This window comes from Pelodiscus sinensis, chromosome 24 (genome assembly GCF_049634645.1).
Source record: "Pelodiscus sinensis isolate JC-2024 chromosome 24, ASM4963464v1, whole genome shotgun sequence".
NCBI classification, from domain to species: Eukaryota; Metazoa; Chordata; order Testudines; family Trionychidae; genus Pelodiscus; species Pelodiscus sinensis.
The window spans coordinates 3,369,461-3,396,248 of record NC_134734.1 but is presented as its reverse complement, the minus strand read 5'-3'; the positions used below and the strand labels follow the sequence as shown (position 1 = coordinate 3,396,248).

The 26,788-nt window shown below is 51.2% G+C and overlaps 1 protein-coding gene across 1 annotated transcript; it reads right to left on the bottom strand.

Annotated features, from left to right (window-relative positions):
- Positions 1-5,733: 5,733 nt before the first annotated feature.
- Positions 5,734-11,803, bottom strand: LOC142819700 (sialic acid-binding Ig-like lectin 13). The gene is made up of 7 exons (XM_075908239.1): positions 11,508-11,803; positions 10,587-10,952; positions 9,977-10,276; positions 9,485-9,781; positions 8,851-8,950; positions 8,279-8,417; positions 5,734-7,864 (listed from the first exon to the last, which is right to left on the bottom strand). The coding sequence occupies exons 1-7, from the start codon at positions 11,665-11,667 to the stop codon at positions 7,712-7,714; spliced, it is 1,515 nt and encodes a 504-aa protein (XP_075764354.1). The 5' UTR covers positions 11,668-11,803; the 3' UTR covers positions 5,734-7,711.
- Between the last annotated feature and the right edge of the window lie 14,985 nt (positions 11,804-26,788).

Sequence of the window (26,788 nt, the reverse complement as noted above, 5' to 3'; positions counted from 1 at the left end):
ATGGTCTCAAGTTGCGGCAGGGGAGGTCTAGGTTGGATATTAGGACAAACTATTTCCCTAGGCGGGTGGGGAAGCGCTGGGCTGGGTTCCCTAGGGAGGGGGTGGAATCTCCATCCCTAGGGGTGTTTAAGTCCTGGCTGGACGAAGCCCTGGCTGGGATGATTGAGTTGGGGTTGGTCCTGCTTTGGGCAGGGTGGTGGACTTGACTCTTGAGGTCTCTGCCCACCCTGGGATTCTTTGATTCTCAGAGCGGGACGGGAGCAGAGAACACAAGGCAGGAAATGTTTGGCCCTGCACAGAAGACGTGAGCCAGGTGGCACCTGCTGAAATGAAGAGACAGCAGGTTCAGTGTGAACTTGAGGAGGCGCTTCTTCACGCACATCTACACACCCGGACTGACTGTTAACCTGCGGAACTTCCTGCTGGAAGCTTGGAGACTGCACTGTGCTGGCTTTCCACAGGATGACAAGCCCCAAGGGGATCATTCCACCAGCTGCAAGTGACCAACATGGACAAGTGCCTGGGATAACTTATAACCGCTGGCTGCCGGGAGCCTGGAGTGGAGGACAGGGTGAAGCACTGCACAGTTGCTCTATTCTGGGCACTGCTGTGAGGTCACCAGGGAAGCTGGGTTTCAAATAGCCCCTCCTCCCAACCCAGTGACATCCCCGCCCCATCTCTTTGTAGCGAATTATCCCTTGAAGGGTTAACTTCACCCCATGCTGGTCATAGATGGCAACTCTTGTTCTGGGGTGAACATTTTCATTTTTTTCATTGTATTCCTTCCGTTCAACTGCTGCAGCAGTGATTAGGTAGGTAATATCCAGCAGCAGGGAGTCCCAGGGGTTAACACTGTTCAACCTGGCAATAAAATTGCACCTCATAGCAGGTGTGATTAGTTCTTTCATAAACCAGTTTTTCAAGTCAGCCCCTTTACCTCTACCCTAATGGGGCCTTTGAACCTTTCCAGGCCCTAAGATTTTCCCTTTCCAGGATTTTAGGGAGATATTTTTAACCCAGCAAATTGGAGAAGGTAGAATAATCCTCTCTTCTTAGCGTTCACTTCTCCATAACACATCTCTATAACACAACACATCTCTAACACATCTCTATAACACAACACATGTCTAACACATCTATATAACACAACACATCTATATAACACATCCATAACACATCTATATAACAAAACACATCTCTATAACACATCATGTTGCTGCCAGTAACTACTTCTTAATTCAGTTCCTGATATGTTGGTTCCAGGCGTATCCCACTTCCCCCACCATGTCACCAACCATCCCACTGCTCACCCCCACAGCTCTAGCTCCTATTACCCCTAGTGATAAAAAACGTGCTTAAATAGAAGAGAGATTTAGAAGCACTGTCAGCTCTTCCCCTCCCGCTCTAGGGTTAGACATTGGAGTAGACGGATTCCTGGTCAGACAGCAAATGGGGCTGCAAATCGTCAATGTTCTCGTAAACTGCATCTCCTCCTGCTGCCAAATGTTTATAATTTTCCACTCGCTCTATGGCTTCGTAGTCGTCAGTGCTCAGCTCCTGCGGATACAAAGAGGAAGGGTTGGTTCCCACGGTGACTGAGGTGCAGCCACCTCTGGGGTGGGGCAGGTGGGGGAAGAGCCCCACACAACGTCGCATGGGGATGACGCGTGTGCTACCACAACAGGGACCGGGGCAGGAAAGGAAGAGTAATGTATCTATGGCAACCAAGTGGTTCTTAGGAGGGCAAATGTAATTAACTATCTGGCCAGGACAGTGGGATCCACAACCCCCCAGCTCTGACAAACCAGGGAGACGTCTGGTTAACTGGAGCGCGAGGCTGCGCTGGCCTGTACCTCAATGATGACAGTCTAAAGAACAGCGCCCCCTAGTGCTCTGCTGGGGCATTGAGAGGCCAGCTCTGACTACCAGGGCAGAGCCCTGACCCATCTCCACGCCCCCACTACCCCCACCAATACAGCACCCTGGTGGTCCACTGGGACATTGGGGCCTGCCCTTCCTGCTAGAAGAGAGCCCCCACCAATCCAGGGAACGAGCAGATTCCTCCCTGCTTATCCCTGAGGGCGGCGGGGGAAACATGCCGTCCTGGTGTTCACCAACTTTCTGCCTGTGCTGGCCTTGTACAGGTTGAACTGCTCCTCTTTCTTCTCCTTGCTGGGCTTCCCCCCTCTGGGGGATGGCCACTGCTCCCCATTGCCTCCATTGCTGTAGCTTGAAGGACCCTCCTTTCTGTCTTTCCTGCAGGAGAAAATGGATTTAGCTTGGTTCCCAGAGCCCTGGAGTGGCCAATGAGTTTCCCCGTAGCAGCGAGTCTCAGAGGTTAACACATCCAATCCCCAATGGCAGGGACTCCCATGGGCTAAGGGTTGTGCCATTTAGCTAAAGGGGATCCTCTGGGTTAACACTGATAATATCTAGTGGCTGGGAGTCCCACAGATTAACCAGTGGCAGGAAGTATCATGGGCTAGTTCTTTCTTAGAGGAACCTCATACTACAGAAAAGCAGCCAGATTATGTCCTATCCCCTCCCAGTGGCCCACTTTCCATGGGTTTCCTGTGTCCGTGGGATAGATGGGAGGAGAGCTGGTCTTTTCTGAACATCCAGCATTCTGTAACCCAATGGTTAAATGCGGGTAGCTAGGAGGTGTTGTCAGGGAGCCAGGAGAGCCAATGGGGGTAGGTGTAGAGATCTGAAATGAAAAACATCCCATTTGATTTTTCTTCTTTGTGTGCGAGTTTTAAGCCAGGACCTGGGAGAACAAGATGAATGGAACCAGGCACAATTACCATGCCTACAAGGAATATTGGACAGTGAAATGGACTGGACCTTAAAGCATGGATACGTGAGTAGATAGGGAATGCCTAGTTAGATGCACTCTGGTTATTTTCTTTGCTTTCAAGTTCCCGAGTGCTTTCTTCCTGCATTCAAGAAGAAAGGGTTGTTTGTTTCCTCTCCCCTTGGGTGGTGGCAGCTACCTGCCAAGGCCAGGGAAACCGTGACTGTGGAGAGTTTTTAAAACAGAAGCCGATAGAGGCAAATTATTTGAAGGTTTCTGCAGGCTGTCACATTATTGGATTTTAAAGGAAGCAGACAGATCACTGCTGCGCCCATGGGCGGGGGGGTGGGGGTTTGCCCCAAATTCTGTGCAAAGTGGCCATGTGAGGTGTCAAACAAAAGCTTATGCTCTGTAGATTCTGTGTATGCTACTCATGTGCTTCTATGATGTTTGTATGTGAAGTTATGAATATGGGCTCTGTTCTTGTATTGTGAATGTTCTCTGTCTGGGTCTACTTAAAAAGCTCCCCACTGTTTGCAGAACCGTGGCTACAGAGCACTTTCGACATGGCGCGTGATTGGCACAGCACCCGAACGTGAGTATGCAAATGAAGCCCGGGATATTTAAATCCTGGGCTCATTTGCACTTTCTAAGTGCTTGATTTGCATCCCCAGCCGACAGAGGGGTGCACTCTAGACATAGCCTATAGCGTTTTTTATTTCAAAATAAGGTATTTCGAAATAGCGGCCGTCCACAATGATGCAAATGAAGCACGAGATATTTGAATCCCCGCTTCATGAAGTGTAGACACCCTCTGGGAGCGAGCAGTGGGCCTAGACTGCCTATGGTGAGGAAGGATGGCTCAGTGAATGACTGTGCTAATTAGCACTGCTGATGGACAACGACTCTCTGAGCAATGTGTCTGGCAACCTGCAGACTGCCCAGTACCTCCTGGCTGCTGGCATGTGAAACACAGACAGGTCACTTAGGGCTCATCTAGACTACACCAAAATTCTGAAAAAGGATATGCAATTCAACAGGATGCATTTTTTTTCACACCTCCCCCCCCCCCCCCCCACACACACCTTTTTCAAAAAGCCGCTCTTCTTCAAAAAATGAGGTTTATGTGGCTTTTCGAAAAAGGGGGGAGGGAACGCTTTTGAAAGTGAGATCGGAAGAAGATATGCAAATTCCCACCGAATTTGCATATCCTCTTTCGGAACGTCAGCGAGGTCTAGACCAGTGTTTTCCAATTGGTGCTCCGCGGAGCTCTGGGATTCCGCGAAGCGAAAGTAGGGGTTCCACGAGGAGCCGGCACTCCCCCGCCCCCTCTGAAAGAGAGAGCGCCGGCTAGCCAGCTTCTTAAAGAAGGAGCACACTGGTTTCCTGTTCCCCCTAGCGACGCAGAGGCGTAGGGAGGCGGGGGCAGAGGGAACAGTTTCTCCCGACCGGCACACTAGAGGGGTTCCAGACAGAGGTGACCCCACGTGACCCACAGCGGAGAGAGAGGCACTTCCCCTCCTGAAAGGAGCCGGCGCACGCTGCCTGAATAGCTGGGGCTGCGGCACCCGGTAACTTAGTTCCGCCACCTTTCTGCGCAGTGCGGGGGGAGGTCAGGAGTCCCGGGGCTGCGCACCTCTGACTGTTCAGGCAGCGCGCTCTGCCCCGGGACTCCCCACACTGCCCCCCACCCCACAGAAGGGCATCACAGACGTAAGTTGCTGGAGTGCAAGAGCCCCTGCTGGTCAAGCAGCGCGCACACCTGAGCTATGTCTACACTTGTGGCATCTTGCGCAAGAAATATGCAAATGAGTGGAATATCGCCAAGCCTCATTTGCATACCTAATGAGCCGCCATTTTTGCAGAAGAGGCTCTTGCGCCAGAAGGAGCTGGCTACACTGCCCCTTCTTGCGCAAGAAAAACCCTCTTGCGCAATTCTGCTAAACTGATTATTTTCAGGAATAACGGCATCGCGCAAGACGGTTTTTCTTGCGCAGGAAGGGGCTGTGTTGAAAACTCCTTCTGGCGCAAGAGCCTCTTCTGCAAATTTGGTGGCTCATTAGGTATGCAAATGAGGCTCAGAGATATTCCACGCTTAGCCTCATTTGCATATTTCTTTCGCAAGACACCAAAAGTGTAGACATAGCACAGTTGTTTGGGGAGGGGAAGTGCAGTCGCACACTCCCAGAACCCAGAGGTGCTACAGGATTGCCAGGTACTTGTCCCAGCTGCCTCTGTCCCCTGCCCAGACCCCCCATGAGTACCCTGTCCCCTGCCCCCACCAGCACTGTCCCCAGAACCTAGCACCACCCTGTCTCTGGCTCTAGGACCCTGCCACTCAGCCCAGCAGAACCCTGTCCCCAGCCCCAGCATCTTGCCATCCACCCCAGTACCCATCACCACCATGTCCCCGGCCCCAGCAACCTGCTTCCCACTGCAGCACCCAGAAGCACCCTGTCCCTGGCCCCAGCACCCTGCCACCCATCCTAGCACCAAGCAGTACCCTGTTGCTTGACCCAGCACCCTGACACCCACACCAGTACCCAGCAGGACCATGTCCCTGAACCCAGCATCCTGACAGAATCCTGCCACCCAGCAGCACCCTCTCCCTGGACCCAGCACCCACTAGCACCCTGTCCCCTGCCCCCACCAGCACAGTTGGGACCACATTAGTGAGGCTTGGGGGGATTTTTTGCATCTCACTTGTGTGGCCCCAACTGACTTTTCTGTGGGTCAGTGATGCTTGACTCAAAACAGATTCCCCGCCCCTCTCATAAATAAAAACACTGAAACATTTTGTGTTTGACAGAATATTTTATTTAAAAACGAAGCCTGGCCAACATGCAAAATCACCATCTCACTGCAGCATCATAACCCTGCACCACCTGACCCCAAATCTCAGCTTATCATACACTGGAACCCCCTGTCCTGAGCCTCTTACATCCCCAAACTCCTGCACCCCCAGATCCTCAGTCTTCTGCCTCAACACTCCTGCACATCCATGCATCACAATTCTGTCCTGAGCCCATCATACTCACAGCCTCCTTGCCCTGAGCCCCTCACATATCCAGCCAAAACTCCTGCACCCTCACATCCACAAACCTGTGACGTGCTCAGCACCCCAACCTTCCACCTGAGCCCAACACTCCCCAGCCTGGAGCTCCCTCCCCGAGCCAACAGCCTGTTCTCCTCCATCCAGATTCCCTCCCAGAGCTTGTACTTCTCACCACTTCCCACACCCAAATCCTTCATTCCCACCCCAGAGCCTGCACCTCCTGTCTCAACCCAGGGAGAGTGTATAAGTGCTGGGGATAGCACGTGATGGAGAGGAGGGGAACAGAGAAGATGTGGCCTCAAAGGGGTGGGGTCTTCGGGAAGGAATGTGATTTTCATGAATTTTTGGGTACTTTTTTTCCCCTTGACGTAGGAGTTCTTTGAAATTCTGAAAAGCTGAAAAGGGTTCCATGGCCAGATAAAATTGAGAAACACTGGTGTACACATAACCTTAATCATGTGACCAACTCCAGTTTGGGACACAGCAGAGATATCTAAGTGCCATGAGGCTGTCTCCATTTTGTCTTCAATCTTCCTACTGATCCCAGATGCATCCTTGTGAGGGACAGCGAGCCGGGAAGAATCATTGGCTCATCCCGACATAGGATGTGCATCAGAGACTTTTAAGCCAGCACTTTGTCACGTCTCTGCTGAGAGCCTGCATTGAGAACCTGATGATTTGATGCATGTAACGTATTCTCCTTAACAACCTCACTCTCACACTTTTCTTTCTCTTAGTAACAAACCTTTAGATTGTAGATGCTAAAGGATCGGCCCAGCGTGATCTTGTGGGTAAGGTCCAGAGTGTAAATTGACCTGGGAACCGTGGCTGGTTTCTTGGGACCGGGAGAACCCATTCAGGATAGGTGAGATTGGGTTGTTTAACCCCTCACCTGTGCGTTAGGCCTGGGGCTGATTGGGGCACAGGGAGAACTGGGATATCTGAGGGGTTTTGCTCATGAGGTTTCCTGTTGGACAGAATGGCAGCTGAAGCGCTCGGTGTGACTGGTTTGTGGCCTACTTGGGAGAGGCCTCCAGTCAGGGGCTGTAGGGAGCCCTTGTATGAGCAATTCGCCCAGAGTGGACACTCTCGGTGGTGCCCAGACACTGCCCGGTCCGTCACAGGATGTAAATCAGGGGTCTCCTGGCATCTGGCCACTGCCCCTATTGCCCCCTTTCTACCTCTTTGCCCAGGGTGGGAATTCTTTGTGTTCAGTCCAAAATTGTCTCACTAGGAAAGTTCCACATGCAAAATGGGTTCCAGTGGAGGCTGGCCTGGCCACTGGTCTTTGTAGAACCAATCACAATCCAGGCTTACAGGAAAAACAAGCCCATTGACAGACTGTGACCTTGAGCACTGGGCCATTCAGTTCCCCAGTGCCACTACTGGCTCACACGCCAATGTCTAGATTTAAACACAGATTCACACTTCACATTTCTAACTCCCCACACAAAGATCCATGCACAGAAAGTGAATATGGACATTCAGCAGATGGTAGCTTTAAAAATGCTGCATCATGTGACTGATTTTGCCTAAAGTAGCTTCAAGTTACATACACCAATTCTCACAAAGCATGGGGGGAGGGCTGTGAGTTCCTTGGGTTAACTCCGATGTGACCACAGGAGAGAAATCTACTGATCCCCGGTGGCAGGCAGTCCTGCAGGCTAACTCCGCTAATAGCAAGAAGCAGGGAATCCCAGGGGTAAGCTGATTCTAGGCGTATCCCACTTCACCCACCATGTCGCCACCAGCCATCCCACCACTCATACCCATGACACTCGCAACAGTTATCACAAGCAAAACAAGCATTTGCTTAAATAGAAGAGGTACTTAGAAGCACTGTCAGCTCTTCCACTCTCGCTCTAGGAATAGACACTGCAGTAGATCTGGTCAGATGGCAAATGTGGCTGCCAATTGCCAATGTTCTCGTAGACTCCATCTCCTCCTCCTGCTGAATTCTCATCATCTTCCACTTGCTCCATGTTCACATAGTCATCACTGCTCAGCTCTGGAGGCTGCAAAAAGGGTTGATTCACATGGTGACTGAGATGCAGCTACCTCTGGGGTGGAGCAGCTGGGGAACAGCCCCATACAGCGCCACATAGGGACAGCTCACTTGGTGTCAATATGCAGCCAGGGGCAGGAAGGAAGACTAATGCATCTAGAGCAACAGCATGGCTGTTTGGAAGGCAAATGCCTTTAATTATCTGGGAATCCGGCCAGAACAGCCAGATCCATGACTCCCAAGCTCTGACAAGCAGAGAAGATGTCTGGTTACCAACAGCACTCGGAGGCTTTGGCCAGTATTTCAGGGAGAACAACTGCAGCACAGCGCCCCCTAGTGCTGTGTTGGGGCTCTGGGAACAGCCCTGCTTGCCACGCATCCAGGGAGGGCATGTGCAGAGGCCCACGACCCTGGCATTCCTCACCTCTCCTCCTGCACTGGCCTTGTACAGATTGAACTGCTCCTTTTTCTTCGCCTTGCTGGGCTTCTCCCCATAGGGGGACGGTTGCTGCTCCCTGTTGCCTCCGTTGTCGTAGCTTGAAGGACCCTCCTCTGTGTCTTTCCTGCAGGAGAGCACAGCTTTAGCTCAGTTCCCACAGCCCTGGAGCTGCTAGTCCTAGAGGTTAATGCAACCAATCCCCAGTGGCAGGGAGTTCCTAGGGTTAAACCTACTTCTACTTAGTGGCAGGGAGTCCCATTGGTTAAGGATTCTATCATTTAGTGTCAGGGGATCCTATGGGTTAACTTTCATAATATCTGGTGGCACGGAGTTCCACAGGTTATCACTGCTACTACCCAGTGGCAGAGATTCTGTAGGCTAATTCTGTCTCAGAGGAGCCTCATGCTACAGGAGATCAGCATCCAGTCCTTTCTCAGTTGCCTTCTTTCCATGGGTATCTCCCTGTGTGCTAATGGATTCACCACCCTCAGTCCTCCTCGGTCAGTTCTCATGGTCTGTCTGCCCTCCACTCTAAGCCCCTGGGTTTGTGCCCTCACCTGGCTCTGGCTACCTTGCAGACCACTATCGCCAGAATCAAGAGGAGTAAAATGCCGCCAGTGACTCCACAGGAGACTATGAGCAGGAAATTATCATCACCTGAGGAGAGGCACGGACACAGTTGGTGTTAGAAGTGGGATTCATGGTGTCAAGCAGGGTTTGGGGAAGCATGTGTATGTGGGTAATTACGGTTAGTTACAACCTGCCCATCCACAGGGGGGAAGGTGCTATTGTTCCCTCCCCTCATAGACATTAAGCAGGAGCCTGGTGTATATCTAAGAAAGTAGGGTAAGTGTTCACTAGCTTCCCAGCGATTCTTGGGTTCCCCTGGCCGTGAGGTAAGTTGGGGAGTGGTGACTTCTATTTGGGTGTGAAAATATACAGTAACCCCACCCCCACACTCTCTCTTTTTTAAATAAAAGGCAAATTATATTTGGACCAATCTGTGTAGAAGAGTAATTACGGTACTAGCAGACACGACTGTGTAGGAGTGTAATTATCGTAGCAGTACACCCCATGCCAGCTCCTACCACCCAGCTGCCCCAGCCATGCAGCATATACCCAGGCTGGGGTGTACACATGGGTAATTATGGTAGCAGGGACCCCACCCCTGTTCCCACCGGTCCCAGGTACCTGCAGGCACGATGGGCAGCTCAGTCTGGCTCTCCCCGTGGGCGTTGGTGGCGACACAGGACACGTTGACCAGAGCCCCGGCCGGGCCCCTCAGCTCCCCGCTCACATCTCGGCCTTGCACCCAAGAATTGGCCCGCAGCTCAGGGCCCTCGAAGTCCCCGGGGACGGTGCGGTTGGGCAGGAGCCACTGGAGGCGGGGTGGGGGGTTCCCCTCGGCCGCGCAGTAACACGTGGCCGCCCCCCCGGGTCCGCTGCCCCGCACCGTGCAGTTCCCCCCCGGCAGCAGCTCTGGCGCATCTGCAACGGGACACAGGGCGTGTGGGGGATTTACCTCCTGGGACCCCACTGCCCTCCTGGCTCTCAGTTCCACCCCCTCTACAACCACTAGCCCCCACTTCCCTCACATTGCCAGGCATAGAACCCAGGAGTCCTGCCTGTCCCATGTAACTGCAAGCCCCCACTTCCCTGCCAATGCTGCACTGGGTGACTCACAGCCGACGTGGAGCCGGAGGGCTCGGCGGGTGGACTCCCCGACCGCAGGGTACGTGACGGTGCAGCTGAGCTCTTTGCCATCGTGCACCAGGGTGGGCGTGAAGCGGAGCACGGAGCTGTAGGAGACGCTGCCGTTCCCCTGGGGCTCAGAGACGTTCATGGCCGTGGAGTTGAACCCTCCTGTCCAGGTGATTTGAGGAGGGGTCCCAGAGCAGGTGCCCGGAGCCTGGCAGGTCACATTCACTGGCTGCCCGTGCTTCAGCACCTCAGGGACCCTCAGGACTGGCTGGTCCCTCAGTTCTAGGCAGGAGAAACCATTAAGATTCAGTCCCTTGGGGAATTACTGGGGTTAATCCCCGGCATGCCATGCCACGTGATATTATTCGTGCTAACTGGAGGAACTGTCCTTCACTGGGTATAACTGTGCCTAATCTGTGGAACTCCCCACCACTGAGTATTATTGGAACTAAACCGAGGAACATCCTGCCACTGGGAATTATAGGAGGTAACCTGTGGAACTCCCTGCAACAGTGTATTATTTGGAATCACCTACGGGACTCCCCACCACTGGACATAACTAAACTCAGTATTACTGGGCCCCCTGCTGCACCTGTGACGTTCACCAGCGGCTGGATCTCCAGGTAGCTGTATTTCCATTCTCCTTTCTCAAAGCGGAAGTAGTAGTGCTCCCGATCTTCAGCCCGCACATCGCTGATGCTGAGGGAGCAGTCGTTCTCGGCTTCCCCAGCAAGGCAGATCCGGCCTCTGGGTGCCTGCGGGGGCCTGTCCGGGTTTGTGCTGGCCACAGGCACACCATGATCCTTGTCGGCGCCTTTGAGGAACCAGTATTTGTAGACAGGCCCGGGGGATTCGAAATTGGCTATGAAATGGCAGGGGAGCAGCACACAGAGGCCCTGCTGCACCGTGACATGGGGCGCCACGTGGATCTGATAGACCTGCCCCTGGGAGAGCTGGGCTGCAGGGGAACAGACAAGCATTGCTAGTGCCCCTGGATCCCAACCCACAGCCCCCAGGTCTGCCAGTGCCCCATAACCCCGACCTGCAGCCCCCCCAGCTGTGCCTGTGGGCGTTGGCAGTGGCTCAGGACATGTTAGCCTGGGCACCAGCCAGGCCCTGCAGCTCCCCATTCACGGCTCGGCCTCGAACCCAGGACTTGGTCCACAGCTCAGGATCCCTCAAAGTGCCCAGGAAGGGTGCGGTTGGGCAGGTGCCACTGCAGCCGGGGTGGGGTGTTCCCCTTGGCTGCGCAGTAACACGTAGCCGCACCGTGCACTTCCTCCACCCCCCACCCGCAGTAGCTCCGGCATGTCTGCAATGGGACACAGGGCGTATAGGGGATTTGCCTCCTGGGACCCCACTGACCTCCTAGCTCTCAGCTCCACACCTTCCCCAGCCATTAGCCCCCACTTCCCTCACATTGCCAGGCATAGAAAGAACCCAAGAGTTCTGCCTGTCCCCCCATAAACACTACCCCCCCCCCCCGATTTTGGAGCTCCACGGGGTGACTCACAGCTGACGTGGAGCCGGAGGGCTCGGCGGGTGGACACCCCGACCGCAGGGTACGTGACGGTGCAGCCGAGCTCTTTGCCATCGTGCGCCAGGGTGGGCGTGAAGTGGAGCACGGAGCTGTAGGAGACGCTGCCGTTCCCCTGGGGCTCTGAGACGTTCATGTCCGTGGAGTTGAACCCTCCTGTCCAGGTGATTTGAGGAGGGGTCCCAGAGCAGGTGCCCGGAGCCTGGCAGGTCACATTCACTGGCTGCCCGGGCTTCAGCACCTCAGGGACCCTCAGGACTGGCTGGTCCCTCAGCTCTAGGGAGGAAAAACCATTAAGATTCAGCCCTTTGGGGAATTACTGAGTTAATCCACGGAACTCCCTGCCAATGGATATTGGAATTCTCTCATGGACCTCCCCACCACTGGGCATAACCGAGCTCAGTATTACTGGGTCCCCTGCCGCACCTGTGACGTTCACCAGTGGCTGGATCTCCAGGTAGCTGTATTTGCTCTCTCCCTTCTCAAAGCGGAAGTAGTAGTGCCCGCGGTCTTCAGCCCGCACGTCGCTGATGATCAGGGAGCAGTCGTTCTCAGCTTCCCCAGCCAGGCGGATCCGACCCCTGGGCTCCTTCGGGGGCCTGTCCGGGTTGGTGCTGGCCACGGGCACACCGCGGTGCCAGTCGGCACCTTTGAGGAACCAGTATTTGTAGACAGGCCCGGGGGACTCGAAATCGGCTGTGAAATGGCAGGGGAGCAGCACGCAGAGGCCCTGCTGCACCGTGACATGGGGCGCCACCTGGATCCGATAGACCTGCCCCTGGGAGAGCTGGGCTGCAGGGGAACAGACCAACCCTGCTAGTGCCCCATAACCCCGACCCACAGCCCCCAGCTCTTCCAGTGCCCCATAACCCCGACCCACAGCCTCGAGCTCTACCAGTGCCCCATAACTCCGACCCACAGCCCCCACCCTGCCTGTGCCCCTCGCACCGTCCTGTATCTGACAGTCTCAGCTCTGGCACAGGAAGGCGTCTGAAGCCAGGAGTCCTGGGTCTCTCCCCGGCGCTGCGGGATTCCTGCCCCCGGCTCCCTGCAGCTCTTACCCTGGCAGAGCACCGCGAGGAGGATTCCGAGGCCTCGCCTGGTGCAAGGGGGCATCTGGCTGGCTCCTGGCCCCCACATCCTCTCACTCCGCAGCTTTGGGGGTAGCCGGCAGCCAGGCCTCACGGGCGCCCCGATTGGCTCCTTTCAGGGGGTCTCAGGTCCCTGCATGTGGAGGGCCTGAGGAGCAAGGAGGAATGAGCTGAAGAGAGAAGAGGAGAGTGACCTAGTGGTTAGAAAAGGGGCTGCTGGGAGGAGAGCGAGGGCTAGTGGTTAGAGCAGGTGCACTGCAGAGCCTACAACTCCCACCCCCTTGGGGAAGCCACATCCTGCAAAACCTGTCCGGTCCCACACAGCGCAGGCCCATGGGCCCTGCCTGCCCCCATCCACACGCAGACATTGCTAGGGGCAGCCAGCGCTGTGTTTCCGTCCTCCACAGCCTGTGTGCTCAGCACTGCGTCAGTCACACCCTCGCTCTGGTTTCACACCCGCTGCTGGGAATTGCTGCATTTGACAAGGGGTGACATTGGACAGGGTGCGAGCAGGGCTGGGGATTGTCTGTCCCTCCAGCCCCCCGCAATGTTGCATCACCGGGAAACTCTTCCCCCTCCGGCCTCTGCCCAAACCCAGCGCCCAGCGCCATGGGAGCTCAGACTATGTCTATCAGCTCAGAAAAGGCCAAAGAACCGCCCCAGCCCTACGCCGGGCTGGAGGAAACTGACCCACGGCTCAGGGCACCAGCTAAACAAACCACAAAGGAAATTATTTGTCTCCTCACGAGCTGCAGTACAGGGCCCAGCCACCTCCCCTGCAGCCTGGGTCCTCCTTCCCGAGCGCCTCGGCTCTCTGGTGTCTCTTAGCAAGAATGCGAGAGCTAAAAGGGATCCACTGTCTCCTTTTCCCACCATTCTCCTCCTTGAGCAGCTCCTCCCCCCACCCCACCAACTGGGGAGCAGCCGACAGAGTCTGGTAAGGTTGTGGGATTTGAGCTTTCACTGAGGAAATGTACATTTGCCATAAACACCTTCCCTCTGCCCTGCTGGACAATGGCTCCGTCAAACAGGTCTGGGCCCCATGTGCCTTTCTCTTTGAAAAAATTGTGTGTAGGTGTTACCCAGAATTACAGCAACAGCCATACCGTAGACTCTTCAATCGCCATAAAGGGTTGCTCCCTGTATTTCACCAAGACCATAATGTTCAGCGGGTTATGAGTTTTCACATGGTACCGCATGGGGCTCAAAGGGTGTGTCTAGACTACAGGGTTTTTATAAAAAAAAAGTGGCCTTTTTAAAAAAAAAAAAAATTATATCTGCATCTAGACTACCGCCGTGTGCTGTCAACAGTAAATTGACAGACCGTGGTGGTTTTGTCGACAGCAGTAAACCTCATTTTATGAGGAATAACACCTTTTTTCAAAAGTACTCTTGAAAAAAGGCGCTATTGCATACAAACTGTGCTTTTTTGAAAGAGAGCATCTAGACGGTCTTGCTTTTTCGAACATACTGATTGTAGCCTAGAAGCTCTTTATCGACAGGCTTTTTCGAAGGATACTTTTGAAAAAGCCTCTGTTGAAAAGGGCGTGCAGTCTAGACTTAGCCACGCTGTCCTAGTTTTAGGAACATGGATGAACATAGGAAGGGCAGGTTGTCCCTCGAGCGACCCACACACTGTGTGCATGTCAGTGTGCCCCGCTTCTACCCCATAGTCACATGCCCCATGCTGGGTGCAGACGGCAACTCTTGTTCTGGGGTGTCCTCATGGGAGCACCCAGGGGATGGGAGGAAGGTTCCATTTCAACCCCACCTCAACCCCCCAGTCTGCCCCACTGGCTGGTCCAATTCCACAAGCAGTGCTCCCCTAGAGGGGAGAGACCCCAGGTCCCAATTCCTGCCCCACCAAGCCAGCCAGTCCCCTGCCCTTGGCCAGATCAGAGCTCATACTCCTGAGAGGGGAATAGACCCCGGCCCCCATTCCCCTGTTCCTCATGAGACTGGCATGGAATTTAACTATAAGAGCCACCCTGCAGCTCTGAGTTCCATAGGTTAACACTGATATGACCTCAAGAGATAAATCTTCTAAGAAGAAGAAGCAGGAAATCCCTGGGGTTACCCACACTAATTCCCAGGGGCAGGGAGGAATGCAGTCAAGCCTCATTGATACCCCATTGCAGGAAGTATTGTTAATAGCCAGTGGCAGAACATTCCAGGGCTAACCCTGTTACCACCCAACGGCAGGGAGTCCAGCAGGTTAACCCCACTATGATAATATAATCAAACCACTGTGAAAGCATTGAAAGTACAAAAATAGATACCTGTATTTTGAAAAAACTTACAGCAAAATCCACCACCAGTTTTGCACGAAGCATCAGGGATGGAACTCAAGATTTAGAAAGGAAGAGTGAGTAAAATATCGCCCATTTAAGTGCTGCAGCAGTGATTAGGTAACTAATAGCCAGCGGCAGGGAGTTCCAGGGGTTAACACTGATCAACCAGGCAATAAAATTGCACTTCATAGCAGGTGTGATGAGTTCTTTCATAAACCAGTTTTTCAAGTCACCCCTTTATCCCTGCCCTGATGGGGCCTTTGACCCTTTTCAGCCCCTGAGATTTTCCCCTTCCAGGATTTTAGGGAGATTTTTTTAACTCAGGAAATTAGAGAAGGTAGAACAATTCTCTCTTCTTAGTGTTCGCCTCTCTATAAGACAACACATCTCCAACATATCTCTATAACACATCTCTATAACACATCATGTTGCTGCGAGAGACTCTATTTCTTAACTCAGTTGCTGACGTGTTGGTTCCCAGCGTATCCCACTTCCCCCACCATGTCACCAGCCATCCCACCGCTCACCCCCATAGTTCTAGCTACTATTAACCTAGCGATAGAAACGTGTTTAAATAGAAGAGAGATTTAGAAGCACTGTCAGCTCTCCCCCTCCCACTCTAGGATTAGACATTGGAATATACGCTTTCCTGGTCAGACAGAAAATGGGGCTGCAAATTGTCCATGTTCTTGTAAACTGCATCTCCTCGTCCTGCTAAATTCTCATAGTTTTCCACTCGCTCTATGGCTTCGTCGTCATCAGTGCTCAGCTCCTGAGGATACAAAGCGGAAGGGTTGGTTCCCATAGTGACTTAGGTGCAGCCACCTCTGGGTTGGGGCAGCTGGGGGAAGAGCCCCACACAACGCCACATGGGGATGACGCGTGTGCTACCACAAAGGTGACCAGGGCAGGAAAGGAAGACTAATGTATCTATGGCAACCAAGTGATTCTTAGGAGGGCAAATGTAATTAACGATGTGGGAATCTGGCCAGGACACTGGGATCCATGACCCCCCAGCTCTGACAAACCAGGGAGACGTCTGGTTACCACGAGCACTCGGCTGTGCTGGCCTGTACTTCAATGACGACAATCTGAAGAACAAAAGCGCCCCCTAGTGCTCTGCTGGGGCATTGGGGCCAGTCCTGCCTGCCAGGAGACAGCCCCCATACATCCAGGGAACGAGCAGGTCCCTCCCTGCTTAGCCCTGAGGGTGGCAGGGGAAGCATGCAGCCCTGGTGTTCCCCACCTTTCTGCCTGCGCTGGCCTTGTACAGGTAGAACTGCTCCTCTTTCTTCTCCTTGTTGGGCTTCCCCCCTCTGGAGGATGGCCTCTGCTCCCCGTTGCCTCCATTGAAGGACCCTCCTTCCCATCTTTCCTGCAGAAGGAAATGGGTTTAGTTTGGTTCCCACAGCCCTGGAACTGTCGATGAGTATCCCCACAGCAGCGAGTCCCAGAGTTTAACACAACTAATCCCTAATGTCAGGGAGTCCCGTGGGCTAAGGGTTGTATCATTTAGCAAAAGGGGATCCTCTGGGTTAACACTGATAATATCTAGTGGAAGGGAGTCCCACAGGTTAACCAGTGGCAGGACATTTCATGGACAAATTCTTAGAGAAGCCTCATACTACAGAAAAGCAGCCAGATTCTGTCCAGTTCCCGTCCAGTGGCCCACTTTCCATGGGTTTCTCCCTGTGTCCGTGGGATGGATGGGAGGAGAGCTGGTCTTTTCTGAACATCCCAGCATTCAGTAACCAAAGGGTTAAACGCAGGTAGTGAGGAGGTGTTGTCAGGGAGCCAGGAGAGCCAATGGGGGAAGGTGTAGAGATTTGAAATGAAAAAAATCCCGTTTGATTTTTCTTCTTTGTATTCGAATTTTATGCCAGGACCTGGGAGAACAAAATGAATGGAACCAGGTAGAACTACCGTGCCTACAAGGAATATTGGACATGCAATGGATACGTGAGTAGATAGGGAATGCCTAGTTAGATGCACTCTGGTTATTTTATTTGCTTTCAAGTTCCCGAGTGCTTTCTTCCTGCATTCAAGAAGAAAGGGTTGTTTGTTTCCTCTCCCCTTGGGTGGTAGCAGCTACCTGCCAAGGCCAGGGAATTTGTGACTGTAGGGAGTTTTTAAAAAGAGAAGCTAATAGAGGCAAAGAATTTGAAGGTTTCTGCAGGCTGTCACATTATTGGATTTTAAAGGAAGCAGACAGATCACTGCTGCGCCCACTGGGGGCGGGAGGGTGTTTGCCCTAAATTCTGTACCAAGTGGGCCATGTGAGGTGTCAAACGAAAGCTTATAATCTACAGATTCTGTGTATGCTACTCATGTGCTTCTATGATGTTTGTATGTGAAGTTATGAATATGGGCTCTGTTCTTGTATCATATATAAAGTAGCCCAATGTCTGTGACTCTATAACGCTGAAATGTTGGCTGTTCCCTCTGGGCAGTGCTGTTGCCTGAGTCACATCCTTCGCCTCCCACCATGGAGCTCGGCTGACTTCTGCACCACTCAACAGGGCCGCCGCGGGGGAGGAAGTGGCTATTTGGGCTCTGCAGTCCCCTGAGTGAGAGGCAGGACGGGGAAGAGAAGAGAAAGAGAGGGTGTGTCTAGACTACATGCCTCCTTCGACGGAGGCATGTAGATTAGCCAGATCGGAAGAGGGAAATGAAGCCGCGATTAAAATAATCGCGGCTTCATTTAAATTTAAATGGCTGCCCCGATCTGCCGATCAGCTGTTTGTCGGCAGATCGGGGCAGTCTGGACGCGACGCGCCGACAAAGAAGCCTTTCTTCATCGGCACAGGTAAGCCTCGTGAAACCAGGTTTACCTGTGCCGATGAAGAAAGGCTTCTTTGTCGGTGCATCGCGTCCAGACTGCCCCGATCTGCCGACAAACAGCTGATCGGCAGATCGGGGCAGCCATTTAAATTTAAATGAAGCCGCGATTATTTTAATCGCGGCTTCATTTCCCTCTTCCGATCTGGCTAATCTACATGCCTCCGTCGAAGGAGGCATGTAGTCTAGACACACCCAGAGAGACAGAGAGAGAGGCAGGAGGCGAAGGAGAGCTGGGGGTGGGGAGGCATTAGGAGGAAGAGAGAGAGAGAGACACGGAGCGAGAGACTGGAGGCTCAGGAGAGAAGACCGACGTGGAGGAGAATCCTGAAAATCCCGTCTCATAACGGGCTAATTGGCAAGTTGTAAATGTTCTCTATCTGGGAGGGAGCAATGGGCCTGGGCCGCCTTTTGGGAGGAAGGACCGTTCAGTGAGTGACTGTGCTAATTAGCACTGCTGATGGACCACAACTCTCTGAGTTGGCCAATACTCACCCGAGCAATGTGTCTGGAAACCTGCAGACTGCCCAGTACATTGTGGCTTATTGCATGTGAAACACAGACAGGTCACCGAGGGCTTGTTTAGACTACGCCGAAGTTCCAAACGAGGATATGCAAATTCCACGATATGCTTTTTCGGCAACCCCCCCTTTTTCAAAAACCTTCTCTTCCTCAAAAAATGTGGCTTACGTGGCTTTTCGAGAAAGTGGAGGTTACCAAGAAAAACCACGTCCCGACTACTTTCACTTTCGAAAGCTCTGCTTTTGAAAGCGAGATTGGAAGAAGTCCTCTTTTGGAACTGCGACGTAGTAAGCAACTCCAGTTTGGGAGACACCAGAGGTATATAAGTGCCGTGAGGCTGTCTCCATTTTGGCTTCAGTCTTGCTACTGATCCCAGATGCAGCCTTGCTAGGGACAGTGAGCCGGGAAGGATTGCTGACATAGGATGTACACTAGAGACTTTTAAGCCAGCAGTTTGTAACATCTCTGCTAAGAGTCTGCATCAAGACCTTGGTCATTGTTGTGTGTGATGTATTCTCCTGAACAACCTCACTCTCAACCATTTCTTTGTTTTGTTAGAAAACCTTTAGATTTTCGATTCTAAAGGATCGGCCCAGCGTGCTCTTGTGGGTAAGATCCAGAGTGTAAATTGACCGGCTGTGGCTGGTTCATTGGGACCGGGAGAATCTGTTCGGGGTAGGTGAGTGTGACGACGCATTGGGGTTCCCCCGCCTCCTGCACCCCTGTAGTGGCACGAACAGAGTCCACCAGCCACTAAAATAGAGGGAGTTTATTGCTTCTCCAGGATACAGCACAGCACAGATGTAATCTGGCTCCAGGGCAGGCCTAGGATGCCTCAGCCCCCCTTGATATGGGGAGTCTCGGCTCCTAAGTCCCAGCCTGTTGCCTAAGCTGCTTCCTCCATGATCCCAGCCAGCCACTAACTAACTCTCTTCTAGCCCTGCCCCCCAGCTAGGGCAGCATTCCACCTTCCTTTGTCTCTCTCCCTGGGGGGTAGCTGGTCAGACAGGTTGAGAGACCCTCTTTGCATAACGACTCACCCCCTACCCTGCTGGGTCTGCTACAGACAGCAGAGGTCACCCACAGCCCACTGCCCAGCATAGCAGCGGACAAGTTACCCCCACCACGTCACAGTGAGATTGGGGTCTATAACCCCTCACCTGTGTGTTAGGCCTGGGGCTGGTTCTGAGCAATTTGCCCTGAGCTGACACCCTCAGCGGTGCCCAGACATGGCCTGGACCAGCCCGGATGGGCCCATCACATAGGCAACTCCTTCTGCACTCAGGGCGCCAGAGTGGGGAACAGTCGTGACAGGGCTAATGAATCCACCCCCCTCAGTCTTCCTCAGCCAGGTCCCTGGGCCTCTCTGTCTGCCCTCCACTCACGGGTAAAAGTAGATGCGATTTCTTACTGGCACTATTAAACTGCATCCCCTGGGAAAGGGGGGGGGGCTTCGCGGCAGAGGTGGTGGGGTTGTGATATGACAGTACCTGTAAGAAATGTAACTGTGGGGTGGAGTGTGGGGCGCTGAGGGCACGCGATTGGGGGGTGTCAGGTGGGAGGCTCAGGGCAGGGAGTGTGTGGGGGGGTGCAGGAGTCAGGGTTCGAGTTGGGGGGGCTCCCTGACACTGACAGGAGGGGGAACAACAGGCAGCATCTGGAGGAGGAGGGGCGAGCTTCAGCCCTCCCTAAATGGCACCGGGAAGGTGGCTCAGACTGTCCCAGACCAGGGGGCACCCCAGCCAGCCCCTTTCACCTGCCAGCTGCCTATCACAGAGAGCCCAGGAGCCCAGCTGGGAGTTGCCCCACCTCCTCCTGCTGTCGAGTGCCCCAGCTGGCTACCTCCTTCCTGCTGGCGCCGCGCACCGGGCTGCACGTTCACCCCTGCCTCCTCTCATGCCCCTTCTCATGCCGGACCTGCTGTGCCCCCTGGTGCTGAGTGAGGCCCGTGGCCCACACAGCCTCTTTGTGGCTAAGCCATGAGACCTCCAAGGCCCTGGCCCGGGGCCCTCACCTGGCTCTGGCTACCTTGCAGACCACAATCGCCAGCACCGAGAGGAGCAGAACGCCACCGATGACTCCACCGGAGACAATGAGCAGCAGATTATTGTCCCCCGAGGAAAGGAATGGGCACACTTTGTAAAAATGGCAATCAGGGCTTTTTTGGGGAAAAGCGCGTCTAGATTGGCACGGACGCTTTTCCACAAAAAGTGCTTTTGCAGAAAAGTGTCCGTGTCAATCTAGAAGCTCTTTTCCAAAAATGCTTTTAATGGAAAACTTTTCCGTTAAAAGCATTTGCGGAAAATCATGCCAGTCTAGACGTAGCCTCAGGCTATAATTAATAAATGGCAACTTTTACTAGGGCCATCTATATATCTGCCCTGACCTGCCCCACCCCTGCCTGCTGCAGCCCACTTCTCTTGCACTCTCTCCCTACCCTCCGGCTCCTTTTTAAGCTGTTTCTGTTTCCACTGCCTGTGCACCCCAGGGTAGGGGGTTGCCCACGCGACAGCCCATGTGTCCAACACCAGCCTGGTGCGGCTCTTGCACCAGGCGAGGCCTTGGAATCCTCTTCGTGCTGCTCTGCCAGGGTAAGGGGGCATCTAGCTGGCTCCTGGCCCGCACATCCTCTCACTCTGCATCTTTGGGGGCATCCTGAGATCATGGGCACCCCTATTCACCCTTTTCAGGGGGTCCCAGGTCTCGTGATGTGAGGTGAAAATATTCTCTGGAGAATATTCTCCAAGAATGAGAATATTCTGAGAATATTCTCCAAAAGATTATTTCCTGAGAATTTTCTAATTTTTCATTTCCTCTTGAAATAATATATTGTATTCATCTTTCAGAACACCCTGAATGTTAATGAGCTTTCTTGATCATTCAAAATACTTCGGGAATGTTATAGAATGTTCCAGAATGTTATGGAGCTTTCTAGAACATTCTTGAGTCAGGAATTCTGACTGTTATGGAACTTTCTGGAAGCATCACAAAAGTATATAAAGAGGTAATAACACATTTATTCTCTTTTGTGAAAGGCGTAATTGCGTTTTCATCAGTATGAAAAGAAGAACTAAGCCTAATAGTGATATGTGGGATTATTTCCTTCATAAAACAGCTTAAGACAAAGTGTTATATGAATGTAAGTTCTGCAAGGCTGAATACATCATAAATGCGACAAGGATGAGAAAGCGTATTTCCAATTGTTTGAAGACTCCTGCTTACATCAAGGAAAAGGCAACAAAATTCTCAGAGTCCAGAACAGGGCTGTCTCTAGGTTTTTTGCTGCCCCAAACAAAAAATATTTTGGCCACCTCCCACTCCCCTTTTTTTTTCTGGGGAGGGTGTCCATGCAAATGCAGCTTGTGCAGCTTCCTGGGAGGTGGGGGTGTGCTCCAGGATGATCCCAAACTCCGGGGCATTTTCATCTCCTAGGAGCGCACCAGGGACTGGCCACGTTAGGACAATGGGGGTACGCCTAAACTACATGCCTCCGTCGACGGAGGAATGTAGATTTGTGTATTCGAAAAAGGGAATTAATCGCGGCTTCATTTAAATTTACATGGCTGCCGCGCTGAGCCGACGAACAGCTGATCAGCTGTTTGTCGGCTCAGCGCGCTAGTCTGGACGCTCCCCTGCCGACATCAAAGCCCTTTGTCGGCAGCCCCGGTAAACCTCATCCCACGAGGAATAACAGGGCTGCTGACAAAGGGCTTTGATGTCAGCAGGGGAGCGTCCAGACTAGCACGCTGAGCCGACAAACAGCTGATCAGCTGTTTGTCGGCTCAGCGCGGCAGCCATGTAAATTTAAATGATGCGGCGATTATTTAAATTGCCGCTTCATTTCCCTTTGCCTATCTGTCTAATCTACAAGCCTCCATCGACGGAGGCATGTAGTCTAGACACAGCCTGGGAGGGCAGGTTCAATCACAGCAAGTCAGTTAAAGACTTCCAAAGCGTGCAGCTGTTCACATCACCTAGTGCTGGAGTCCCGGTTCCACTCCTCACTCTGCAAAGGGATTTTATTATTAGAAGAGCCTTACAATCAGACTCCAACCGCAACACATAAGCTGTCCAACTCTTGGTGTCCCAAGCTCAACTGTCCAGAACAAGACAGGCACCAGACAACAAAACCCCAGTAGCCTAGGACCTATTCTATGAGCACATCCCTGTGCTTTCTCCTTCAGGGATGAACCAAACAACCTCTGAAGCAGGGTGGATTGATTTAAATAGCTTTGATTTAAATCTCTAATTTTAATCATGAATTAAACCGGCAAGCAGAAAACATTGATTTAAATTATACTTTTAAAATATTTTCCTAAAGGATGGTTGAATCTTATTGATTAGCAACCTTTAAAATATGTTGATTTCCAACTAATATAACCTTTATTCCAAATGTGGTGCTTCTATTTACTAACCAGGAGAATACACTCAGTACAACTATCAACTAAATAAATGCCCAGTAATTGTGTAACTTACATGTAATCAGATTCTTACTTTTTACATTTTTATTCTATTATAAAATGGTTATAATAGGAACATTTAAGAGACAGGTTTTACTCCATTTATTATTTGCTAAGTGTTGGCTACTTTTTTAAAAACACACCATTTGCATCTACTTATGTCTGGATGGAAATTCCATTTAAAATAAACAAAAATCAGCATTTAATTTTTGTATGAAATAAAACTCTAACATGTGAAGGACGCATAACAAAAAAGTATGCAAACACATTTTGCATCTAAAATTCATTTATTAATCAAAGGAAATATCCTTAGTGAATTTAACAGTTCTAATCTAGTCATCATGTTCTTCAAGATGTTAGAACGCTCTCATAACCAGTTTTTTAGTGAGAGAAGAGGAAAACAAGTTTTTCTGCTTCGTCAACTCTCGGTTTTGCAACGGTGAATGAACTAATCATTGAATTGAACTAGCTGAATAAACCAAAGTGATAAAAACATTCTCTCTTGACCTGCGGAAGAAGCTACTGCTGATGTAAACTGGTTCTGGGTGCTTACACAGCAACTTACACTAATGAACTGGTAGAATTTCTTTAAAAGTGGACAGGACACATGTTCTATTTAGTTTTTAAATGTAATTCATAAGTTATTTAAATAGGTTATGATACATTTAGTCCATAATAATTTGTAATTTAATTTTAAAGGTATATTATTTAAAACAAAGCCTATTTAAACGGGATCGCAGTTCCAATTTTAATAAAGCTCTCCTGCCCCAGACAGAAACGGACTTGGGGACATGGAAACTGGGAACACCAGCATACCCCTTCCTCAGACAAAGGGGGAGGGAGAATCACCTGGGTCCCAGGCAGGGGTGAGGTTGTCAGGACACAGCACAAGGAAGCTAGGTTCCTGGGCAGGTGTGTGTGGGGGGGAGGGTTCAGGGCCCCGAGAGTAGGGAGAGGGGGGATTATTTAGAGAGCCAGACCGGAGATGGGGATCCAGGTGGGCATCAGGGAGGCGGCAGGGGAAGGAGAAGAGGAGATGCGATCCCAGCAGAGTTGCAGTGGGCCAGGAGGTGGGGTGCGGGTTTTTTTTCTTCCAGTCCATCTTTTTATCTTTTAAAAAAAAATTCCTGACATTACAGAACTAAACTGCAATGTATTAATATTCCACTCTGACATTTCATGACAAATAGAAAACTGCATGAGCCAAAAAAAGGGAAAAGCTGATAAAACTAAGATATGAATCTCAGCATTTTAGCAGCTGAACAGAGAAAGTAATTAAAATGCTGTAATTAAAAAAATCATGAGTGGATGGGAAAAGCGTGTAGAAACGGAAATTTACAAACTAGTTAAAAGCTGGAATCTGACTGCTTAGAAACTACACAGATGGAGCATGGGGATGAACAGCTGAAGGGGTAATGACGTGTTTGCATCATCCTAGCTGCTTCCCATTCCACCAGTCTCCGAAGGAAGCCTGACACTAATTAGATACTTGGCCAGGCTAATGCTGGCTGCAGATTATGGTACCCTGCCTGTCAGCAGATCCTTCCACTGGATTGGCAGTTTTGATCTACGCCCCAGACATCTGCCGGATCTCATTGATTTTGGGGCCTTGACGCCCGATGATGCAGCCAATCAGATCATTTGGAATGGTGAGTTTGTGAGAAGGGGTTTGAGCAGATGCATCCAAACCTGCCCAAGAGCCTTTCACCTCTGGAGGGCAGAGGCCTACCCGGGGGAGGAGAAGAGAGGGGGGAGGAGGGCAGGGGGGAGTCGCAGGACAGTGGGTGGGGCACACAGGTGGGGGGGACAGTTGGGCAAGGGGGGTTCACAGGCAGGGGAGTTGCAGGGGAGAGAACACAGGTGGGGGTGGCCAACAGGGCGGTACACAGACGGTGGGACCACGGGCGGGAGGCAGAGTTGCAGAGGGGCAAGGTGCATGGGGGGGGCCGGACGAGGGGGCACATGGGCTGGGGTGGGGGGGCGCTCACTCAAAGGTGAAGAAGAGGCTGCCGGGCTCAGCATCACGAGCAGCAGCAGCCGCGGCCACCCCGCACCACCCTCCATGAAGCGCCCCAGCAGTGGCCGCACCTCGGGGCTGCCCGCTCAGAGCTCCCAGCGCCCTGGGGCAAGGCGCAGGCTCTGAGCAGCTGGGCGCAGGGTTCCCAGCTTGGGGCGGCCTCCGGGGGGCTCCCTGCTGCCCTGCTCCTCTGGGCCGGAATGCCGCCCCTGGCAATATGCCGCCCCAAGCACCTGCTTGTTTTGCTGGTGCCTAGAGCCAGCCCTGGTCCTGAAGCAGACCACCTCAGCCATCAACGTCTATAGAACACTGCGCTAGTGCTAGTGAATTTACATCACCACCTTCCACGTCTAGTTCAGCCAAGGGGTCTCATGCTGTAAGTCACTACTTTGAGTCTATGAATGAAACTGAAAACAAAGGTTTGGATGATTTTTTTGCATGAGCTATTTTCTCACCGGGATCACCTCTCTCACTGGTTGAAAACAAAGATTGGATTATTTTCATGCAAAAATGAAGACCATCGTTCAAGATGCCATCAAAGTACACAGTTTCTAACACACTTTTGGAAGCTGAATATCAACGTGTTGATGCTCTTATAAAAACAAAAATTGCTGAAGCCTCTTCTCTTGCACTGCAGTGTGATGCTCGGAGCAACTGAAGAAATGAATCTGTTATCAATTTTATTATATCAACACCCCAACCAGTGTTTTACAAGACAGTGGCAAGCGATGTTGAACGCCATACTGCTGAGTATATGGCATTCCGTATGGAAGAAATAATGACAGAAATAGGCGCTGAAAAATTTGGTGCCATTGTCACCGATAAAGCTGCAGTAATGGTGAAATCCTTATCAGTGCTTAACAAAAAATACAATCTCATTGCTATGTACACTTGTGCAGCTCATACACTAAATTTGTTAATTTAGTAACTTAAAATTCAGTAACTTAAAATCTGTTCAAGAAACTGAAGCTACCTGTAAAACCATTGTGAAGGAAATTAACAAATCGCAAGTTTTACGAGCTCATTTTACTGCATTTCAAAAAGAGAAAAATCAAACTTGTGCACATAAATTGCCAGTTAAAACTAGGTGGGGTTCCATTTTATATTGTTTGGAAAGCTTATTGAAATAAAAACATGTCTTAAAATGCCTTTCTGTCCATGAAGATTTACAGACTAAACTGAGCAAACGTACCAGGAATTCAATCTTGAATGAAGATGTATTTTGGATACGGGTCCAAAAACTGCATGCACTGATAAGTCCTGTTGTTAAATGGATTATGCTGCTTGAATCTGACCAGCCAAAAATAAGCAAAGTTCCTGAATGTTTCAGGGAATTAAGCAATCATTTTGATAGGCTACTTCCCAAAAGTCCACTTACCAAACAAGAAAAAAGAGGATGTGATGAAAAGTATTGAAAAAAGAAAAGATATGGCTCTAAAAGACAGTCACTATGCTGCAAATATTCTAGATCCAAAATTCAATGGTGAGTGCCTTACTAGAAATTAACAAATACAAGGAACTGAATTCATCGATAAATTAGTCACAAGAACGTATGGCACTGATCACTCAGCAAAAGTCATTGCAGAGCATCGTGCTAAAGAAGGTTTTTTTTGGAAAATCGTATGTAACAAAATCAGCTGGCTCAGTAGATGAAGTAACATGATGGAAAGGTATTTGCTATGGATCAAAATTAGGGAAAGCAGTGATCAACATATTGAATATGCCACCAACAACGGCAACAACTGAAAGAAGTTTCAGTACTTACAGTATCAGTCATAACGCAAAAAGAAACAAGTTAACACAAGAAAGGGCAGGCAAGCACACATTCGTAGCCCATAATATAAAGCTTCTTAAAAACCCAAATGATGCTCTGTTGAAATCCAAAAGAGAAAAAAGGAAACAGAATTAGAGAAATGAGGAAGAAGATATTGATGATGCTGAAGAGAAAGAAGAAGTCGAAGAAGAGGACATGTTTGAGGAAGAAGAACAGATAGAAATATATGGATCAGATTAATAGAATCATACAATACTAGGACTG